Source organism: Marmota marmota, unplaced genomic scaffold (assembly GCF_001458135.2).
Source record: "Marmota marmota marmota unplaced genomic scaffold, marMar, whole genome shotgun sequence".
Classification (NCBI taxonomy): domain Eukaryota; kingdom Metazoa; phylum Chordata; class Mammalia; order Rodentia; family Sciuridae; genus Marmota; species Marmota marmota.
Window position 1 is genome coordinate 5,393,643 of NW_026000249.1, and position 18,542 is coordinate 5,412,184.

General features: G+C 38.8%; 1 protein-coding gene across 2 annotated transcripts in view; it reads right to left on the bottom strand.

Annotated features, from left to right (window-relative positions):
- Window positions 1-18,542, bottom strand: part of Ace2 (angiotensin converting enzyme 2) — a 47,329-nt gene that overhangs the window by 6,318 nt on the left and 22,469 nt on the right. For both annotated transcript variants that reach the window (XM_048796344.1, XM_015488054.2), the window contains exons 9-16: window positions 15,511-15,680; window positions 12,248-12,474; window positions 9,272-9,416; window positions 6,359-6,457; window positions 5,481-5,603; window positions 4,731-4,903; window positions 3,517-3,575; window positions 294-394 (exon numbers count right to left, since the gene is read on the bottom strand). In XM_048796344.1, the coding sequence (XP_048652301.1) occupies window positions 294-394; window positions 3,517-3,575; window positions 4,731-4,903; window positions 5,481-5,603; window positions 6,359-6,457; window positions 9,272-9,416; window positions 12,248-12,474; window positions 15,511-15,680 (1,097 nt within the window). The remainder of the gene's footprint in view (window positions 1-293; window positions 395-3,516; window positions 3,576-4,730; window positions 4,904-5,480; window positions 5,604-6,358; window positions 6,458-9,271; window positions 9,417-12,247; window positions 12,475-15,510; window positions 15,681-18,542) is intronic.

The window sequence follows — 18,542 nt, forward strand, 5'->3', positions numbered from 1 at the left end:
CCCCCCCACCCCAAACCAGAATATAAGCTCCATGAAAGTGAAAATTTCTTTTTTTTTCTTTTTTCAGTGCTAAGGGTAGGTAAGAGCATTTGGACAAGAGAGCTTAATAAGAACAATGTTCTTGCTATCTACACGTTAAATAAACCACAATTATCCCTAAATAGAGTCACCCAAACTTCAGGATGTCCAAGAAGTTTAAAAGTTAGCAGGAGGTTTTTCTCAATTTCACTTGAAGACTCAAGAGTAAGAGAATTGCTGGTTGGAGAACCTAAGAACTCAGCAAATCAACTCACCCAAAAGGAATGGTCTGGTTTTTGACTTTTGAAAAATACATTCTCATGGCGTAAGCCACAGATGACTGGAACAAGTACATCTCATTGTCATTCCATTGGTACTGCAAAATGAGAAGACAGGCACTGCTCATTAGGGATCCTAAGACATATTTAAAGCTCAATATTCCTCAGGCATTATTTTTAATATTCCAAGGACTCTTGCTGTTCATTAAGCCAGTGACCTCCAATGTGAGTACACAGCAGCAGCAACTGGATGGTTAAAGCAACCTTAAAGTTTCTGATACAGAAATCTGGAATGAGATCACAAATTTACATCTCTAATTAGCTTCCAGGTGGTGATAATGCTGCTGGCCAGGCAACCATGCTTTAGGAACAATTGGGCTCATGATCCTTTCATTTAGTTTGATCTAAACTGAAATGAGCATCCTGAGGATAAGTTTTAAATGGGATCAAACAAAATTTGTGGGTTTTACTTAAAATGTCTGTATTTTGGAGATAAACTGATTATATATATATATATTTTTTGGGGGGGTGGTGGGTACTGGGGATTGAACCCAGGGTCACTTAACCACTGAGCAACATCTCCAGCCCTTTTTTATATTTTATTTGAGGCAAGGTTTCGCTAAGTTGCTTAGGGCCTTGCTGATTTGTTGAGGCTGGCTTAGAATTCTCGATCCTCCTGCCTCAGCCTCTTGAGCTGCTGGGATTACAGGCGTGTGCCACAGCGCCCAGCAGTTCTCACTATTTTTATAGTAAGTTCTCGATATGTATAAAGAGAAAATAAAAAGAAAGAAACTGGGGGCTCAAGGAAAAAAAATAAAGTGTTGTAAACAGCAAGGTAATCTGTTCTTTTTTTCTGATTCTGAACAAATGGATGGCAAATGCATAGTCTTTGAAAACCTGCTTAAAGAGGAAAAAAAATGTACTCTTTCCTCCAGTAGATGGCAGTAGAGATCAGTGAATAGCACAAGATTTGTTTCTCCTTTCCCTTTCAGACAAAACATGATTTCACAAAAAATAAAAAATAAAAAATTATCACATTCACCTCAATTTGTTTTTCATCCATCTTTGAGGAAAAGGGAGTCTCTTTAATAGTAATAATGATAGTATTAACATTGTTACAAATAATATTCTGGTTATTATTTCCATATTTAATTTTTTTTAAAAAAGTCTGAGTTCTCAAAAATAAGGCCATAGATCTGGTTGATAATCACCCGAAAATTACTTGAACAGGGCAAATATTTTGGCCCTGATGTGTACACACATTAAGATTATAGTTCTGACTTCATCAAAGCCAACTGTTGCTTAGTGAATTGGTCTCAGAACATTATACCATCAAAACTTCCGAAGACTATTAGCCAATCCCTCACTGCATAGAAAATATGAGCACAAATATCAAGAAAAAAAATCTTTTTTAGAAAATTTATTTATTTTATTTTGGTACTAGGGATTGAACCCAGGGGTGCTTAATCATTGAGCCAGATCCCCAACCCTTTTTTATATTTCATTTAGAGACAGGGTTTCGCTAAGTTGCTTAGGGCCTCACTAAATTACTGAGGCTGGCTTTGAACTTGTGATCCTCCTGCCTCAGCCTCCCAAGCTGCTGGGATTAGAGGTGTGCGCCACCCTGCCTGGCAATTGAAAAGAGTTCTGATCTGTCATGAGTAATTAAAACTTATTAGGCCAAGGGAAAGCTAATAAAGTATGGCAAAGATGAAAAAAAAATCACACTCAATGATTATTAAAAAATAGGAACATGAACTCAGAGTTTGGGAAGAAAACTTCTATTTTTGTTATTACTTTCTTCATATTCATTTTTCACTCCTTTTATTTATATTTTGATGTCTAACTTATCTATGAAAATTATACAAAAAGCATTTTTGAGTCTTGGAAAATATTTAACTTTTCATCTTTGGATCTATACGATGAGATGACAATTTTCTGTAGTACCTTGGACTTTTTATCTAGTAACCCCAGGTTGGTTTCTAAACCTGCAAAGCCTTCAGGTTGCCACCCAGGCCTTTGATCCCCATCTGCCTTGAGATTTCCTGTCCTCTCTTTCCCAATCAAAGCTGCTGCTGTACTTCCTTAGGCTGGCTCACTTAAGACAGGTGTTCAGAAGGCAACAGCTGACTCAACTAATGCACGTGATAAGAGTGAGCTTTGCTGAACTTAGAATCCCACTGAGAGCTTTTAAAATTCTTAATGCCCAACTCTCTTTTGGTTTGGTATGAGTTGTTTTGTTTTTTCACATGGCTTGGCAGGTTTCTTTTTTTTTTTTTTTTTAATTGGTGCATTACAATTATACATAATAGTGGGATTCCTTAATGCCCAATTCTTGATACCACACCTGGGGCAATTGAAGCAGAATTTCTGGGGATGGAGCCCATATATCATTTTGAAAACTTCCCATGTGGCTCCAATGTGTGGCCGAGCTTGAGAAGCAGTGTTCGAAATCAGAGCTCCCCAGACTTTACTGTGTATACAAATCATCTTGAGGGCATGTTAAAATGCAGATTCTGGTTAAGTAGGTCTGGGGCTGGGGCCTGAGAGTCTGTATTTTTAACAAGCTTTCAGATTTGAATGCTGTTGGTCCATAGACCACTCTGAATAAAAAGAGAGGCTGTAGATGGACCAATTGATCCAAAACAAACAAAACCCCCTAAAGATACTGCTTCTAAAAGGAGACATCCTCTTGAAATATAACCATGTCCTCATCCTCAAATACAAATAATGGTGAGAAGTTAATGGGAAGGATGGATATTTGATGTTTAAGGATTGGTACATATATTTTCACGTTGCACTTCAGAACAACCTCAAGATAATAAGTAACAAGTAGGCACAGCCAATAAGGAATTGGTTGTAGGGAAAGTAAAAAAGCTGGAGGCCAGAAGCTGGGGCTTACAGCATTTTTTTTTTCTTTTTGGGTGCTGGGGATTGAACCCAGGGGCACTCGACCACTGAGCCCCATCCCCAGCCCTATTTTGTATTTTAGTAGAGACAGGGTCTACTGAGTTGCTAAACACTTCGCCATTGCTTAGGCTGGCTTTAACTCGCAATCCTCCTGTCTCAGCCTCCAGAGCTGCTGGGATTACAGGCATGTGCCATTGGGCCTGGCCAGCATTTCTTTGTTTAGACCATACTAGATTGGGCTGATTATGTACTATTTAAGGGGAAAAAAAGTGTGCTGGAAAATAATGGATACACTGTCTGGAATACTCACTGCTTCTTCTCCAAGAGCTGATTTTAGGCTTATCCTCACTTTGATGCTTTGGTCAGTATCTAATTAAAAAGAAATTGCAGACTCCTGGTTACAGATTGACCACATGTGTTTACTTCCTTTCCCTCCCAAGGTCCCACAAAGGAATTTTTTACAAGGTATAAACACACTTTTGGAAAATGAGAAACGATGGGAGACAGGTAACTGTTTTCTCAGAGGACAGGAAGCCATGGCCTGAGGGGTACACAGAGGGAGTCCAGACCCAAAAGAGCCAGAGAATCCCAGGGAAGCTTTGGTTCAGGTACAGCAGAGGGTGGGAAGGGGATACTGGGCTAAAAACCAGGACGATGGACTCAGGGTGTGGTTAAGCTACTGGGGGAACAGTTGATCCTCTTACCCCTGTGAGCCTTTGCTCAGACAGTCACCTGGAGCCTGTGCACCAACAAAACAAGAGATAATCCAAGAAAGAAGGCATGGGATTCAGGAAACAGAGGGTTCTCCCCAGGAGAACAACAAAAAGATGACGCATGCGGAAAACTGGGGTCTGAGTGAGATAGGAGGATTCAAGACTCCAGGAGGAAAGTGTCCAGGGGGAGAAACTGAGGCTGAAAAGAATATATATGTTGGAATAACTCGGAGAAAACACACACGATGCAGGTGGTAAATTAGATATACTGAAAAAAAAATCGAGACAAGTACAAATTCCAGAGCAAACAAGTCACATGAGAAAGGATACCAAATGATATATAACTTGGCTCTGTAGGCAACCTTATGAAAGCACTGATAACTGCTTTACTAAAAATCATGATAAAGCTTCACTGGGAAAATGAGAGTGGAAAAGGAGGCAGAAGTGGATGTCTAAAACTGATTAGAAAATAACAATATATACCTAATTAGAATACATTAATTAATAAAAAAGAAAATAATAATATAATTTAGATATATGAAAGTAACTGCCAGAAAGAGGAGGTGACAGTGTTAAAAGTTTTTGTCTTTGAAGAGAAGATTCAAGTGCAGTGGTTTGGAGATTGTTACACTCTTGTTTTAAACATGAGACTAATAAAACAGTTGAAAGAGTTTGAAGCACAGTTAGAAGCAGGTTCTACACAGAGGGAACATGCATTCAGCTGTGTCACCACCCTCATAAGGCTGGGGCCAAAGGAGACTAGGGTGGCAGACAGGGAGCAATGCAAAACAAGTCAACTCGGTGTACTCACAAGGGCTCCAGTTGGTGTTCCACCCAACAAAAGAATTCCTGTTCTGGTCTTTCAGCCAGCCAAACAATGGTTCAAAGTAGTTGAGCAGTGGTCTTACGTCCATGTTCCTTGCTCCTACCACATTTTCCAGTGCTAAGGTCCAGGGTTTTGACTTTCCAAGACGCAGCATATTGCTACATGAAAAAAGAGGGGGTTCAGGACCTCTTGAGGGATTCCATATGTACACATATGTACATCTATGATCTACAATTTCTTTTCTTTGACTTAGCTAAATTTTCTCCCAGCAGATAAGAAAATGATGCATATTAATGGATGGATTCATCCTTCAATCTCTCTTTCCTTCCAATTACTACAAATAGAGCTCTATAGTTCTGACATGGTGAGAGGAGGTGACCCATCCAGCCATTTCATGGGCTAGGTTCCTGTGTCTGATCACAAATTAAACATTTACTTTGTGAATGAGGAAATTTTGAGGTTCCAAATTTCTTTTTTAGAACAAAGAAATCAAATTCAAAACAGGCACAGAAATGAGCAATATTGGACACTAGGAGATAAGAGATGGTCAACATGTTTGTTTGTTTGTTTTTTAAAGCTTTTTTTTGGAAATTTTTTTAGATGTTGATAGACATTTATTTATTTTTATGTGGTACTGAGGATCGAACCTAGTGTCTCACATATGCTCGGCAAGTGTTCTACCACTGAGCCACCACCCCAGCCCAGAGAGGTTCAAAATTTTGAGACATTTCTTACAGCAGCTTCTGCCCAGCTTCGGTGGAATTTGAGATGTCACATTTGTGGAGGGGGCCTTCATGTTTAGCTGCTTGACAAAGGGCTTCTTGAAACTGGAATTGATAAATGGTCCTTGTGTAATATCTGTGCAAGAGATAAAGAAACAAACAGAAAAGTCTGTCCCATGTTTAGTTACTATGGTAGAGTCATAGATTGGGGCATATATGTAAATTCTGGGGCCCAATAACTAAAGAGATAGTAGTCAAACCTCTTTCTCTAGGAAACCTAAACATGAATTCTATAGATTCATCATAATCTATCTGCATTTTATGTATTAGTTGATAAATAAGACAGTAATGATTATATCAAAACAAGCCCCACTATTAGGTTTAACTATAATGCACTAATAAAAATATTCACAAAAAACAAGGTGATATCATTATTCTGTTAATTGTTTGCTCACCTTGGTACTGTTTTACAAATTTGTAGTCCTTTCATATAAATGATGCCAATCTACAAATACAAAAACTGAGGCCCAGCCAATCTAAGATCTAGGGATAATAGGTGAAGAACATATGATTTAGACTTCCAGTTTAAAATGCTCTTTCAATACATGGTGAACTCAGCCAGTAAAAAGAAGACAAACAAAAATACTTTTCGTTTTTCCCAATAGTATTGTTGATTCCTTGATGACGGGAAAATGATCTCCCACAAGTTTTATTTAAGCCAACAAATCATGTTGGATTCAACTGCATTGAAATTGATCATGTATATTGAGTTTAAGGGTGAGAGGTGGAGAAGGAAAAATCATAATTATCACTTCATTGAGCCCTATGTATCTGTCATAGCATGGCTGTCCACAAATTCTCGAAGTTAGACAGAAGAAAATTGTCATTTACCGGATGAATGAGAAATCATTAGAAACATGGTATAGAGCTGCGGGGTCACAGTATGTTTCGTCATGAGGCACAGGCTCCATCACCCCAACTATCTCTCGCCTTTGGGAAGAAAAGGAAAAGATACATTAGTTGTAGATCAACCAACATGAGAAGGTAGAGTTGGGTACAACTTCGGCAGTTTCAGTAGACAATAACATTGATCATCGAAATTGGTTGTCAGGTGAAATGAAAACAGAATAATATATCAGAAAAAGTAAAGTTCCTTGAGTTGTTATCTCTCATTGCTTTAATATAACCAAAATATACCATTGGAAAATAGCTGTATCTTCAAAACACTAATTTAAGAAAATTCATAAAGTGCTTTGCGTGTCCAAAAACATATAGTGAAAGCCCTAGAAGTTCCTCTCAGGCACCATAGTTTATGTGCCTTTGGAAGATCTTCATTTTATAAAATTGAAATCTTAGGTTTTTTTTCCTTAAGTGTAATTCTACTGGACCTTCTTCTGTAAGCAGCCCTGATATCACCCACCTTCTAGCACAATTGATCCTTCAATCTCCCTTAGTCTTCTCTAGCTGTGTCTCCTTGCCATTTCTCTCTCTCTGTGTCATAGTTATTAACATAAAACTCCTTGTCCTGGAGAGTTGGACACCTTGAGGATGGGGGCTGTGCCTTGGTCATCTTTACAGTTCTAGTGCCAAACATGGTGCCTAAAACTAAGGGAAAACTTCATTCCTATTTGTTGAATGACTAAAGGAATCACTAAATTACTTTAAAGGTTGGATTCCATGTACCTTTAAAATAAACTGAGGCATTGCCAGGCACAGTGGTGGATGCCCGTAAACCCAGCAGCTCAGGAGGCTGAGGCGGGAGAATCACAAGTTCGAGGCCAGCCTCAGCAATTTAGTGAGGCTCTAAGCAACTTAGAGAAACCCTGTCTCAAAATAAGAATAAAAAAGACTAGGGATGTAGCTCAGTGGTAAAGCACCCGTGGGTTAAATCCTCAGTACTAAAAAAATAACAAATAACTAAGGGATCAAAAAATCAGTCCAATTAGAAAAAAAAGATAGATAAACTATATATTTGGCATTGTTTCAAAAGGGATACATTTGTCCTTTATGACTGTGGGGTCCTTATGGCCAGCTTCAGTCATATTCAAACACTAGAAACACAGTTATATAGGTGCAGCCTCCTTCTTCCCAAGGAAGATTTATGTTAACATAGAAAAGCTTAAAGGAAGAATGGTACTAATTTAAACTTGTGCATGGGGGACTGAATGTCACATATAAGATTTTCACTTCAAAAAGGAAAAACAAGAAGTAATTGACAGGGCTCTGACTACTATGCAACGGTAAAAAGATTTCTCTGTCTGTTTCTCTCATAATTGTTTCATAGCTGCATGTGCCTGACACAGTGCAGGGTATCTGGGATACAGTACCAGGTTTTCTCAAGCTTGAAATTCTCTCCACACACACCCGGCTAACTCCCACACCTTTCTCACGACTCAACATGGATGTCTCTCTTCATCTGGCCCCCCAAGGGCTTTAGATCTCCTCTTAAATACTCATGGATCCCTGTACCTTTCCTTCACACAATCACACAGTGGTTTTATCTTGCACGTTTGTACCTTAGACCAAAAGTTTGGAGCAGGGGATCAAGGACCACATTTGAAATGATTAGCAGTAGATCTCCATCCAGTGCTTTGCCCAAAATGTGAAGTCACCATTTTTATTTAAAAGAATGAGATGGGTGTGGTGGCCCATGCCTGAAATCCCATCAGCTTGGGAGGCTGAGGCAGGAGGATTGTGAGTTCAGGGTCAGCCTCAGTAACTTAGTGAGGCACTAAGCAACTCAGCAAGACCCTGTCTCTAAATAAAAATATAAAAATGGGCTGGGGGTGTGGCTTAGTGGTTGAGCACCCCTAGGTTCAATCTCCGATACCAAAAATAAATAAATAAAATAAAAATAAAAGAATGGACACAGAATACATAAAAGTGAATAGATTGATCATTTCCTAAATGGTATCACAATTTAAAATGTGATCCAAAATTTTTTTTGTATATTTAAGAATATACACCATGAAGTAGTGTCACCTGACCCAAGATATGGGGCAGAGCCAAGGAGATTTTATCTGAGGAGATGGCACCCAAATGGAGACTGAAAAATTTTAAAAGGAGGCAGTTAACGTGTGTGTGTGTGTGTGTGTGTGTGAGAGAGAGAGAGAGAGAGAGAGAGAGAGAGAGAGAGAGAGAATACATACACGCATGCGTAGTATGATGGCATTCCTCTAACCTGAATACAGTTTTCTCTTTTTCACATATTTAACTCCAATCACCAGCTTTCAAGATTCACCTTTTCAAATTCTAGTGGTTTTGACTATGAAACATTGTCTGAGAACCCTGATCCTAGTTCTTTTAGATTGGATTTTCTCAGAAACAGACTCTTTAGATAAGGTCCTGGGAGGTGATCCCTGGAAACATCAGCAAAGGAGGGAGGAAGTGAGACAGGGAAATGAAAGCAACCCAAAAAAGATGTTACTGAGTAAGTTATGACTGTAAGTAATTGTAACTTATTCCCTCTGAAGAATCCTAGGATTCATTATAGAGTACTCAGCACAAAGGCTAGTCCCACCTGAGGGCAGGGCAGTTGGGGTATTTATCCATCAACTCCCATAAGGTATTGGTTGAGGGCTGTTGGGGATGGCATTAGTTCCTTAGCCCCTCTTGCCCTTTGTGGGTTGTGATGGCTTAAGGAAGCCCCAAAGACAATGAAATACAGATACCAGTTGTGTGTGTATGTGTGTGTGTGAGTGTGTGTGTGTGTGTGTGTGTGTATGTACAAGCCAGTCAAACGCTTTAAAATAAACAACAAACTCATGAGATAACATTTTACTGACGGTGTACTCATTAACTTACTTCATCTCCCACCACTTTTTCATCCACTGATCTTTGGGAATTTCACCCTTAAAGACCATCCACCTCCACTTCTCCAGCATGTAAGTAAAAGGTAGAGCTCCAACAATCGTTAGTGCTTGTTTGAGAAGGAAGTTTATTTCTGTTTCTGAAAGTAAATGGAAAAGGGCAAATAGTGAGATGAAGATGACAGTGGCTGTTTTGTGTTAAAAACAAACAAACAAACAAACTCTCCTAATCTCAAAATACTAGGCTTCAAAACAGATTTACTAGAAGGATGATTACATGAAGAATATTAATGGTGGACATAATAATATATGTATATATTCATTTTCTCAGCTAAGGGATTTGTAGCAGGGTGAAGCCCTGGAACAGAACAGGTACATAAAAATCCACATGTTAGCTGGGTGCAGTGGCGCATGCCTGTAATCCCAGCAGCTTGGAAGGCTAAGGCAGGAGGATTGCGAGTTCAAAGCCAGTCTTAGCAACAGTGAGGCGCTAAGCAACTCAGTGAGACCCTGTCTCTAAATAAAATACAAAATAGGGCTGGGGATGTGGCTTAGTGGTCGAGTACCCCTCAGTTCAATCCCCAGTACCCTTCCACCCAAAAAAATCCACATGTTAATCCTAATCCTTATTTTTTTATTAGTTTCAGTCACCTCCCTTAAATACTCCTTATCATAGATAATTAGGGCTATTTCATCTACCTTCTCAGGCATACTATTTGTTCTTGAAAGCTCCATGAAGACAGTGACTGTTAATGTCTCATTCTACACTGTATTCCTTGTCCAGTGTCTGCTACATAATGCCCTCTTTGAGTCCGTGGTAAATAAGCAAACACTAAACATGTGGTGAAAAGCTAGTAAATCAGGAATGGGGGGAATAGCATGATGTTGCACAATAGATTGACTATAGATAACAATGTACTGTACAATTCAAAAGCTACAAGATGCTGGGGTTAGCTCTGTGGTAGAGCACTTGCCTGGCATGCATGAGGCCCCAGCACTGAAAAAAAAAAAAAACCAAAAAAGGCTAGAAGAAAGGATTTTTGAAAGTTTCCATTATAAAGAAATGAAAACTATTTGAGAACATAGATATGTTTACTCTAATTTAAACATTAAACGATGCCTATGTGTATTGGAACATCATAGGTTACCCCATTAATATGTATAATTTTTATATTAAAATAAATGTAATAAAAATATACATAAATAAATAAATAGAGCCTTCCTAGAAGGCACCATCCACTGGATATACAAAAAATGCAATGTAATCTAAATATTCTGATTCTTCCTTACCAAGAATTTAAAATGCTTTTACAAGGAGAGAAGGGATGAATGAATTTATTTAGTATCATTCATAAATCAAGGTCAGAGCTAAGAAAAGGAGCAAGAGTTTTTTAAACCAGTAATTTAACCATGTCTGATATTATCTTAAGAAACATAGTGATACCATCATTTTTGCCTACCTTCAAGGAATATTAAATGATAAAACACATATTTGTGTGTTCATTGACTTAAGCGAATGATATTTTAAAATTGGGAATCAGGCATAGTTGCCATGAACTTTCTTTCCTTTGTTGCTTTCTTTATTGGATGCTGACACAACTGTTCTACATAATACTCCACTGGGTTTTTCATGATGACAATTTTATACTGGCCTACTCCCAGGTCCTCATGAGATCACCAAGGACCTGGAGGCAGAGATCAAGGCGAAGTGAATTGCCCACACAAGGATGGAGCTCATGACCTTGACCTCATTGACCAAATATTCTAGCCAGCAGAGCTAATTGTTGTGTCATAAACTGTTAAAATTCATGGAGGAAAATACACGGAAGAGGAGTAGGTAATAGGCTCTTATTGTCTTTTTTTTACAAGGAAGAATCAAAAGCCATGGCGTCATCTGGATCTCCTGAGTATGTGTTGTGTTCAGTCATGTCCAAGACATTCAAAGAGAAACTGGCAGCCTCAGGTCAAGTGGGCTGCCTCAGGCAAACATGTTGACAGATAACCTGGGTCTGACTCTTTAAGCATCAGATGTTGCAGGAAAAAGTATGCTTCCACTGGATGAACAAAATGTTTCAGGCCCTTCAAATTTTGATTCCATCCCCTATCCTTTAAGAACTCCCAAATTTCAAGCTATACTTTGCATACTATTATGGGAAAGGCTTCATATTAGGGGTCTAGTTCTGGATCTGCCACTACATTGCTTTTAAAAAATAGTTTTTTAGTTATAGATGGACACAATACCTTTATCCATTTATTTATTTTAGTTATTTATTTGTATGTGGTGCTGAGAGTTGAACCCAGTACCTCACACATGCGAGGCAAGCACTCTACCACTGAGCCACAATCCCAGTCCACTGCATTGCTTTTTGACCTTGAGGCATTTTCCCTTTCATTTCTTCAGTTTTCCTCCTCTGTAAAATAGTTTTTAGAATCTATTCCAGTGCTAACATTGTGAGAAGTTTCTACCTAGAATCACAGTATATATTCAGAAGCCTGATACTAATTAGCTGGATGGCCTGGGACAAGCTATTTCTTAATTCTGTGAGACTCTTTCAGCATCTTTAAAAAAACTCACTGAGGGACTGGGGTTGTGGCTCAGTTGGTAGAGTGTTTGCCTAGCATGTGTGAGGAACTGGGTTTGATTCTCAGCACCACATATAAACAAATAATAAAGGTCAATCAACAACTAAAAAAATTTTAAAAAACTCACTGAGTTTCTAGTAGATATTTTTAGGGTTATAAGATCATTCAATCAGTTACCTCTCTTATTCCTTGTCCAAAAATACAAAACCACATATTGGCATGTTCTGATATATACTTCAAAAAAAAATTTTTTTTACCAGTAGCGATTCCCAATTACCCACAAATACACTTTATGTGGCAAAAGCAAATATTTCCTAGACATGTTAATACTTTTGTGCACATCACACTAATGAGCCCCCAAAACAAACAATGAAAAAAAAAAACATACCATTGTCTTCACGAAAATCAGATGGCAAAAGACCAATGGATTTCAGATGCTTAGGTGTAGTTGCAGACAGTGACATGATTTCCCCAACAGCTTCATGGAACCCTTCATTAGCTCCATTTCTTAGCAGGTAAGGTTGCATGGCATATGCCATGTTATACTGGATGTGTCCCATCTCATGATGAGCTGTCAGGAAGTTGTCCATTGTCACTTTTGTGCACATCTTGATTCTGTATAAAAATAGGCAAGAGTAAAATGAATGTCACTGAATTTCATTTAATCATTATAGTAGAGTTGTATGAAGTTTTGGTAGCATGAATTCTGTACAAGATTTATTCACCATTGAATTTTGTGTATCTATCTCTTATGTCCTTATATACTAGTTGCTCAATATAAAGTGATGGGTGGGGCTAACTCCTGTTCTCCCACTCACATACTGATAGGAACAGAGACATCCAGAGCCCTTCGCTGTCAAAACTCTGAGGAAAATACTCTATAAGTTAGCAATAGACATGACCTTGGGCATAACAGTGAATGAATATAGCACAGTCTACTAGAAGCACCAAGGAGGGCATAACTAAGAATACGATGAGCAATGTTTACCTCAATCAATGTGCAGGAGCTTGCCAAGTAGATGGCAGGGAGACTGATATTCCTGGATGTGTTCAGTGATAAGGGCTTGAGAAAAAAAATATGATATTCAGGATATTACAAGCCTTTCACTATAGCCAGTATAGATAGAGAAGCAGTAGAAAGGGTTGGAAATTGAGACTTGAGGATCATTAATATGTAACTCATGGAGAGGATATGATTGATGGCTCATACAGCAAGAATGGAATGGAAAGAAGAGCCAAAGCCTTGGGAGAAGCCTCAGGGAAGATGGAGAAAGTGTAATTAGAGAGGCCAAAGGAGTCTGGAATAGGATGACAGTGCAGAGGTCAATTAAAAAAATGCCATTGGCTGGGTGTGGTGTTGCATGCCTGTAATCCCAGGGGTTCTGGAAGCTGAGGCAGGAGGATCATAGTTCAAAAGCCAGCGTCAGCAACTTAGTGAGGAACTAAGCAACTTAGCAAACCCTGTCTCCAAATAAAATATTTTAAAAGGGCTGAGGATGTGCTTCTGTGGTTAAGAGCCCCTGAGTTCAATCCCAGGTGCCCTCCCTTCAAAATGACATCGGACTCACTAATTAATGTCTTACTCAGATTTTTTAAGTTTACTATAATGATTTTCTCCATGACTTCTCATTCCTCCTACTCTTGAGATGGCTGTTATCAGTCCGTACCTGCAAGGCACTGGTTCTCAACTTGAGTGTGTTTGAGAATCCCTTGAAGATTTGTTTAAACTCAAAGTACTAAGCCCCACCCTGGAGTTTCTTCAGTAATCCCAGGATACAACCTGAGAATTTGCATTTCTAGCACATTCCCAAGTGAAGCAGATACTGCTAGTCCAGGGAACATACTTTGAGAACCATCAGGCTAGGTTATTCTATGGTAACAGGAACAAACAAAACTAAAACAATAAAAAATAAAAGACAACTGGTAAGTACTGTAATGGTGCTGTGACCCCATGAAATAAGGACTGCATTTGGCAATTAGGTTGTGGTTCTTTTCAACTTGACAAAAGCATTTTCATTCAGGTGGGTGTAGGGGTCATATTTCAGTAGATTTCTAAATTAATTTTCCAACTACTCTGATCATTTCACACTACCCCCATAAATACCCTTTAAGGACTCTTCAATACTCAAGAATTAACTCGGCCTCCTTTATACACCCAATATTATTCCAATCTGCTGTTTTGACTTGTTTTAACAATTATAATAGCTCTTATATATTTATTGTCTATTGTAGGTAAGATTCTGTGCTAGGAAACTTACATGTATTTTCTCACTTTTAAGCCTCCCTCTAGTATTGGGGTTGGTATTCCATAGCCTGCTGCCTGTTTTTATAAACCAAATTTAACTGGAACTCAGTCATGACCATTTGTTTATGGATAGCCTGTGGCTGCTTTCATGCCACAAAGGCAGAGTTGAGTAGTTGCAATACAGACTTTCAAAGCCCACACTCTTTACTATCTGGCCCTCTTCAGGAAAGGACTGCCAGTTCCTACTCCACTGAGCACTGGTAGGCCTGGGCCCTTCCCAGGTCTGCTCTACTAGATAGATTACCTTCCCCCAGCTGTCTGAGTCAGTGTTAATAAGGGCCCAAAATGGCTTTCTTCTTCACTGGTTTGGCTAAATGAGAGGTGCCTCAACCAGGAGGTTATGTCTTTCCACACTTGGGGCAGACTACAGCCAAAGACTGACTAATAGAGGGTACAAGTGGCCAGCTTCCTTGTCTTCAGGCATGACCAATGTTAGTTCAAATTAGGCTCTGAAGAGGTTCATAGGATCAGGCTGAGGCCAAGTCTCCACCACAGATCTTATTCTTTCTTCCTTCCTTCGCCTGTTCCAGCCTGTTTCCCTTGCTCCCCTTTGCCTGGGTACACTTGTATAAGAATCTTCATTGCAAGCTGGTAAACCCAGCCTAAGACACTCACAACCAGCAAACTTGGATTACTAATCTGCTTCATAGATAAAGAGATTGAAACCTAAGAAGGTTAAATTCCTTGTCCAAGGTTACCTAGTCATTAAGTGACACACCTAGGATTCCAAAGCCTGTGCTCATCCTGCCACATCACAGAGACTCCCCTTCACATATTTGTTATTCTTGCCTAACTTGTTGACCCTGGTATACACTCCGGGTCCTGCCTCTCTGCATCTAATCCTGCTGATCTCCTCCCAATTGTCCAAAGCCTTCTTGCTTTCCAGACCCAATTCCAATGCTGCCCACAAAGCCCTCTTTGATCTTCTGTCCTATTCCAGGTGTGGCAAGTTCTCTCCCAGTTCCCCATAAAGCATTCCCTCTGTCCCTCTAAGGGCACATAGCACTTTCTCCTTTTTATCCTAGCTTGTTATTCACTCATCCTATTTCGAAAGCAAAACACAGAGGGAAAGATCAATATCTGATTGACATCTCCTCTCCATAAATCTCAGCACAAAACTTCTCTAATGGGGGCACCACCATCCTCATGACCATGAGGCAGATCATCTAAAGTTCAAGTTAGCACCTGCTGGTAATCTTCAAAACCCAGATGTGCTCTCGTGGACTCCCGATCTTAGTTCAAAGAGTTATTTAAAAGTATTTTCTGTGCTCAGAAAAGCAAAGAAGGAATCTCTGCCTTCATCATTTTCCATTTAGTATCTGGGCTATAAGTATTAATCCAACTACCTGAAGTCACCCTTCTGTAGATCCCAAGCTGTAGGGTGGCAGACCACTTTCCGGCCATCTGTTGGCTCAGTTAACATGGAGTTTTCCCAGAATCCTTGAGTCATATTAGGAAGGCCAACAGATACAAAGAACTTCTCAGCCTCTTTGAAGATCCTCACCGCATTCCAGTTCTAGGGGGAAAAAAAGAACAGTATTTAATCTCAGCATTAAAAGAACAGCATCCTTTCTGTTAGATATGTACATTGACAATAATCTTTCTAAAAGGAAGTTTGGCAACATGTATGAACAGCTTCCAGAATGGCTATACCCTGTTTCAGTAATTATGTCTCTCGTGAACTAACTTTGGAAATTAGATCAAAGAATTTACATTGCACTTATTTTTGTGGGGGTGGGTACTAGGGATTGATCTCAGGGGCATTGGACTACTGAGCCACATACCTAACCCCTATTTTGAAGACAGGGTCTCACTGAGTTGTTTAGTGCCTAGCTTTTGCTGAGGCTGGCTTTGAACTCGCGATCCTCCTGCCTCAGCCTCCCTAGCTGCTGGGATTACAGGCATGTGCCATCACGCTCAGCTGAGTGTATTTTTAATAGGGAAAAAAGTGGAAACAACCATCAAAATGTTTTGGAACTGCAGAGAGAGAGCCACAGACATCTGCCACAAAGCAAACTCTTCTTGAGATTAATGTTCCAGGAGATGACCAAGTCTTAGCTTAGGAGATAAGGCCCACATCAGGCAGGCTAAGTGGGTAACTGACAACCAGCTCATAAATCATTTTAATAACACAGATAACTTCCTCCAATCTTAAACACACGGTCAAGTTTAGTTTTTCTCCTATGTCAAACCTGGGAATAAGAAACAGAATATAAGACTCTGGGTTTTTTTTAAATTCACATTTAAAGGCTTAGTATCAGGAAATTGGTATTGATGAGTATGTCATTCTTTTAAAATTTGAATTAATTCTAACTGATACATAAAAACTACATATTTCTGGGGTTTTACAATGTTTCAACACAAGTATACATTGTATAATGTTCAAATAAAGTAAAATGTATCTGTCTCCTTGAACATCATTTATTTATAGTGAAAATATTGGAAGTCTTTTCCTGTAGCTTTTAAAAATATACAGTACATTATCTTATTTATACTCACTCTACTGTGCTATTGCACGCCAGAACTTCTTACTCCTACCTAACTCTAACTTAGTTCCCAATACTCTCTCTGGCCTCTGCAAACTACCATTCTACTCTCGTACCTGTCTTTCTGTGCCTGGCTTATTTCACTTAACATAATGATCTTCAATTCCATCCATCTTGTCGCAAGTGACAGGAATTCGTTTTTATGGCTATGTAAGTACTCCACTGTGTATATATACCACATTTTCTTTATCCATCCATCACTTCATAGATATTTAAGTTGCTTCCATTTCTGAGTTCATGAGAATAGTGCTTCAATAACCCAGGGAATGAAGATGTCTCTGACTTAATTTCTTTTTAACATACCCCCAGTAGTAGGATTGCTGGATCATATTTAATTTTTTGAGGAAATGTATTATTTTCCATAACGACTCTACTAATTTGCATTCCCAATAATAGTGTACAAGGGTTCCCTTTGCTTCACATCTTTTCTAGCACTTGTTAGTTTTTTCAATCTTAACCATTATTGTTACAGAAAGGCAATATCTCATTGTGTTTTTTAAAAAAGTTTTTTAGTTGTCAATGGACCTTTAATATTTATTTATTTATATGTGGTGCTGAGAATCAAACCCAGTGCCTCACACATGCTAGGCAAGTACTCTACCACTGAGCTACAACCCCAGCCCCTCACTGTGGTTTTGATTTCCATTTTTTCCTGATGATTAGTGATATTGAGCATTTTTTTCAAATACTGTTGACCATTTAAATGTCTTCTTTTTTATTCTTCTTTTGTGTATATTAATTATATAAATTGGTGGGGTTTGTTGTGGTATAGACACATACACATTAAAACACAACTGGAGTCAGAATGGCAGCTATCAAGAATACAAACAACAATAAGTGTTGACGAGGATGTGGGGGGAAAGACACACTCATACATTGCTGGTGGGACTGCAAATTGGTGTAACCACTCTGAAAAGCAGTATGGAGATTCCTTGGAAAACTTGGAATGGAACCACCATTTTGACCCAGCTATCCCACTCCTTGGTCTATACCCAAAGGACTTAAAAACAGCATACTATAGGGACACAGCCACATCAATGTTTATAGCAGCACAATTCACAATAGCTGAACTGTGGAACCAAACCAGATGCCCTTCAGTAGATGAATGGATAAAGAAAATGGGATATAAATACACACAATGGAACATTACTCAGCATTAAAAGAGAATAAAATCATGGCATTTGCAGGTAAATGGATGGAGGTGGAGAATAAAATGCTAAGTGAAGCAAGCCAATACCCAAATAACAAAGGCTGAATGTTCTCTTTGATAAGAGGATGCTGACTCATAATGGTGATGGTAGGAAACATAGGTGAAATGGAGGAACTTTAGAAAGGGCAAAGGGGAGGAAGGGGAAAGGAAGAGGAATGAGGATAGGAAAGACAGTGGAATGAATTAGACATCATTACCCTAAGTATATGTATGAAGACAAATGGTGTGACTCTACTTTGTGTACAGTGACTTGAAAAACTGAGCTTTATATGTGCAATATGAAATGAATTGCATTCTGCGATCATGTGTAACAAATTAGAATAAATAAATTTTTAGAAACCCCACAATTGGATCATGTTATATATGCTCAATATCTTTAGCCATCAGGGAAATGCAAATCAAAACTACATTGATATTCCGTTTCACTCTAGTCAGAATGGCCATTAACAAAATACATAAATAAGTAACAAGTGCTGGAGATAATATGAAAAAAAGGAACCCTAATTCACCATGGGTAGAAATGTAAATTAGTACACTCACTCCCTTCCATATGGAAGCTCCTTCAAAAAAATAAAAGTAGAACTATCATACGATCCAGCTATACCACTCCTAGATATATATC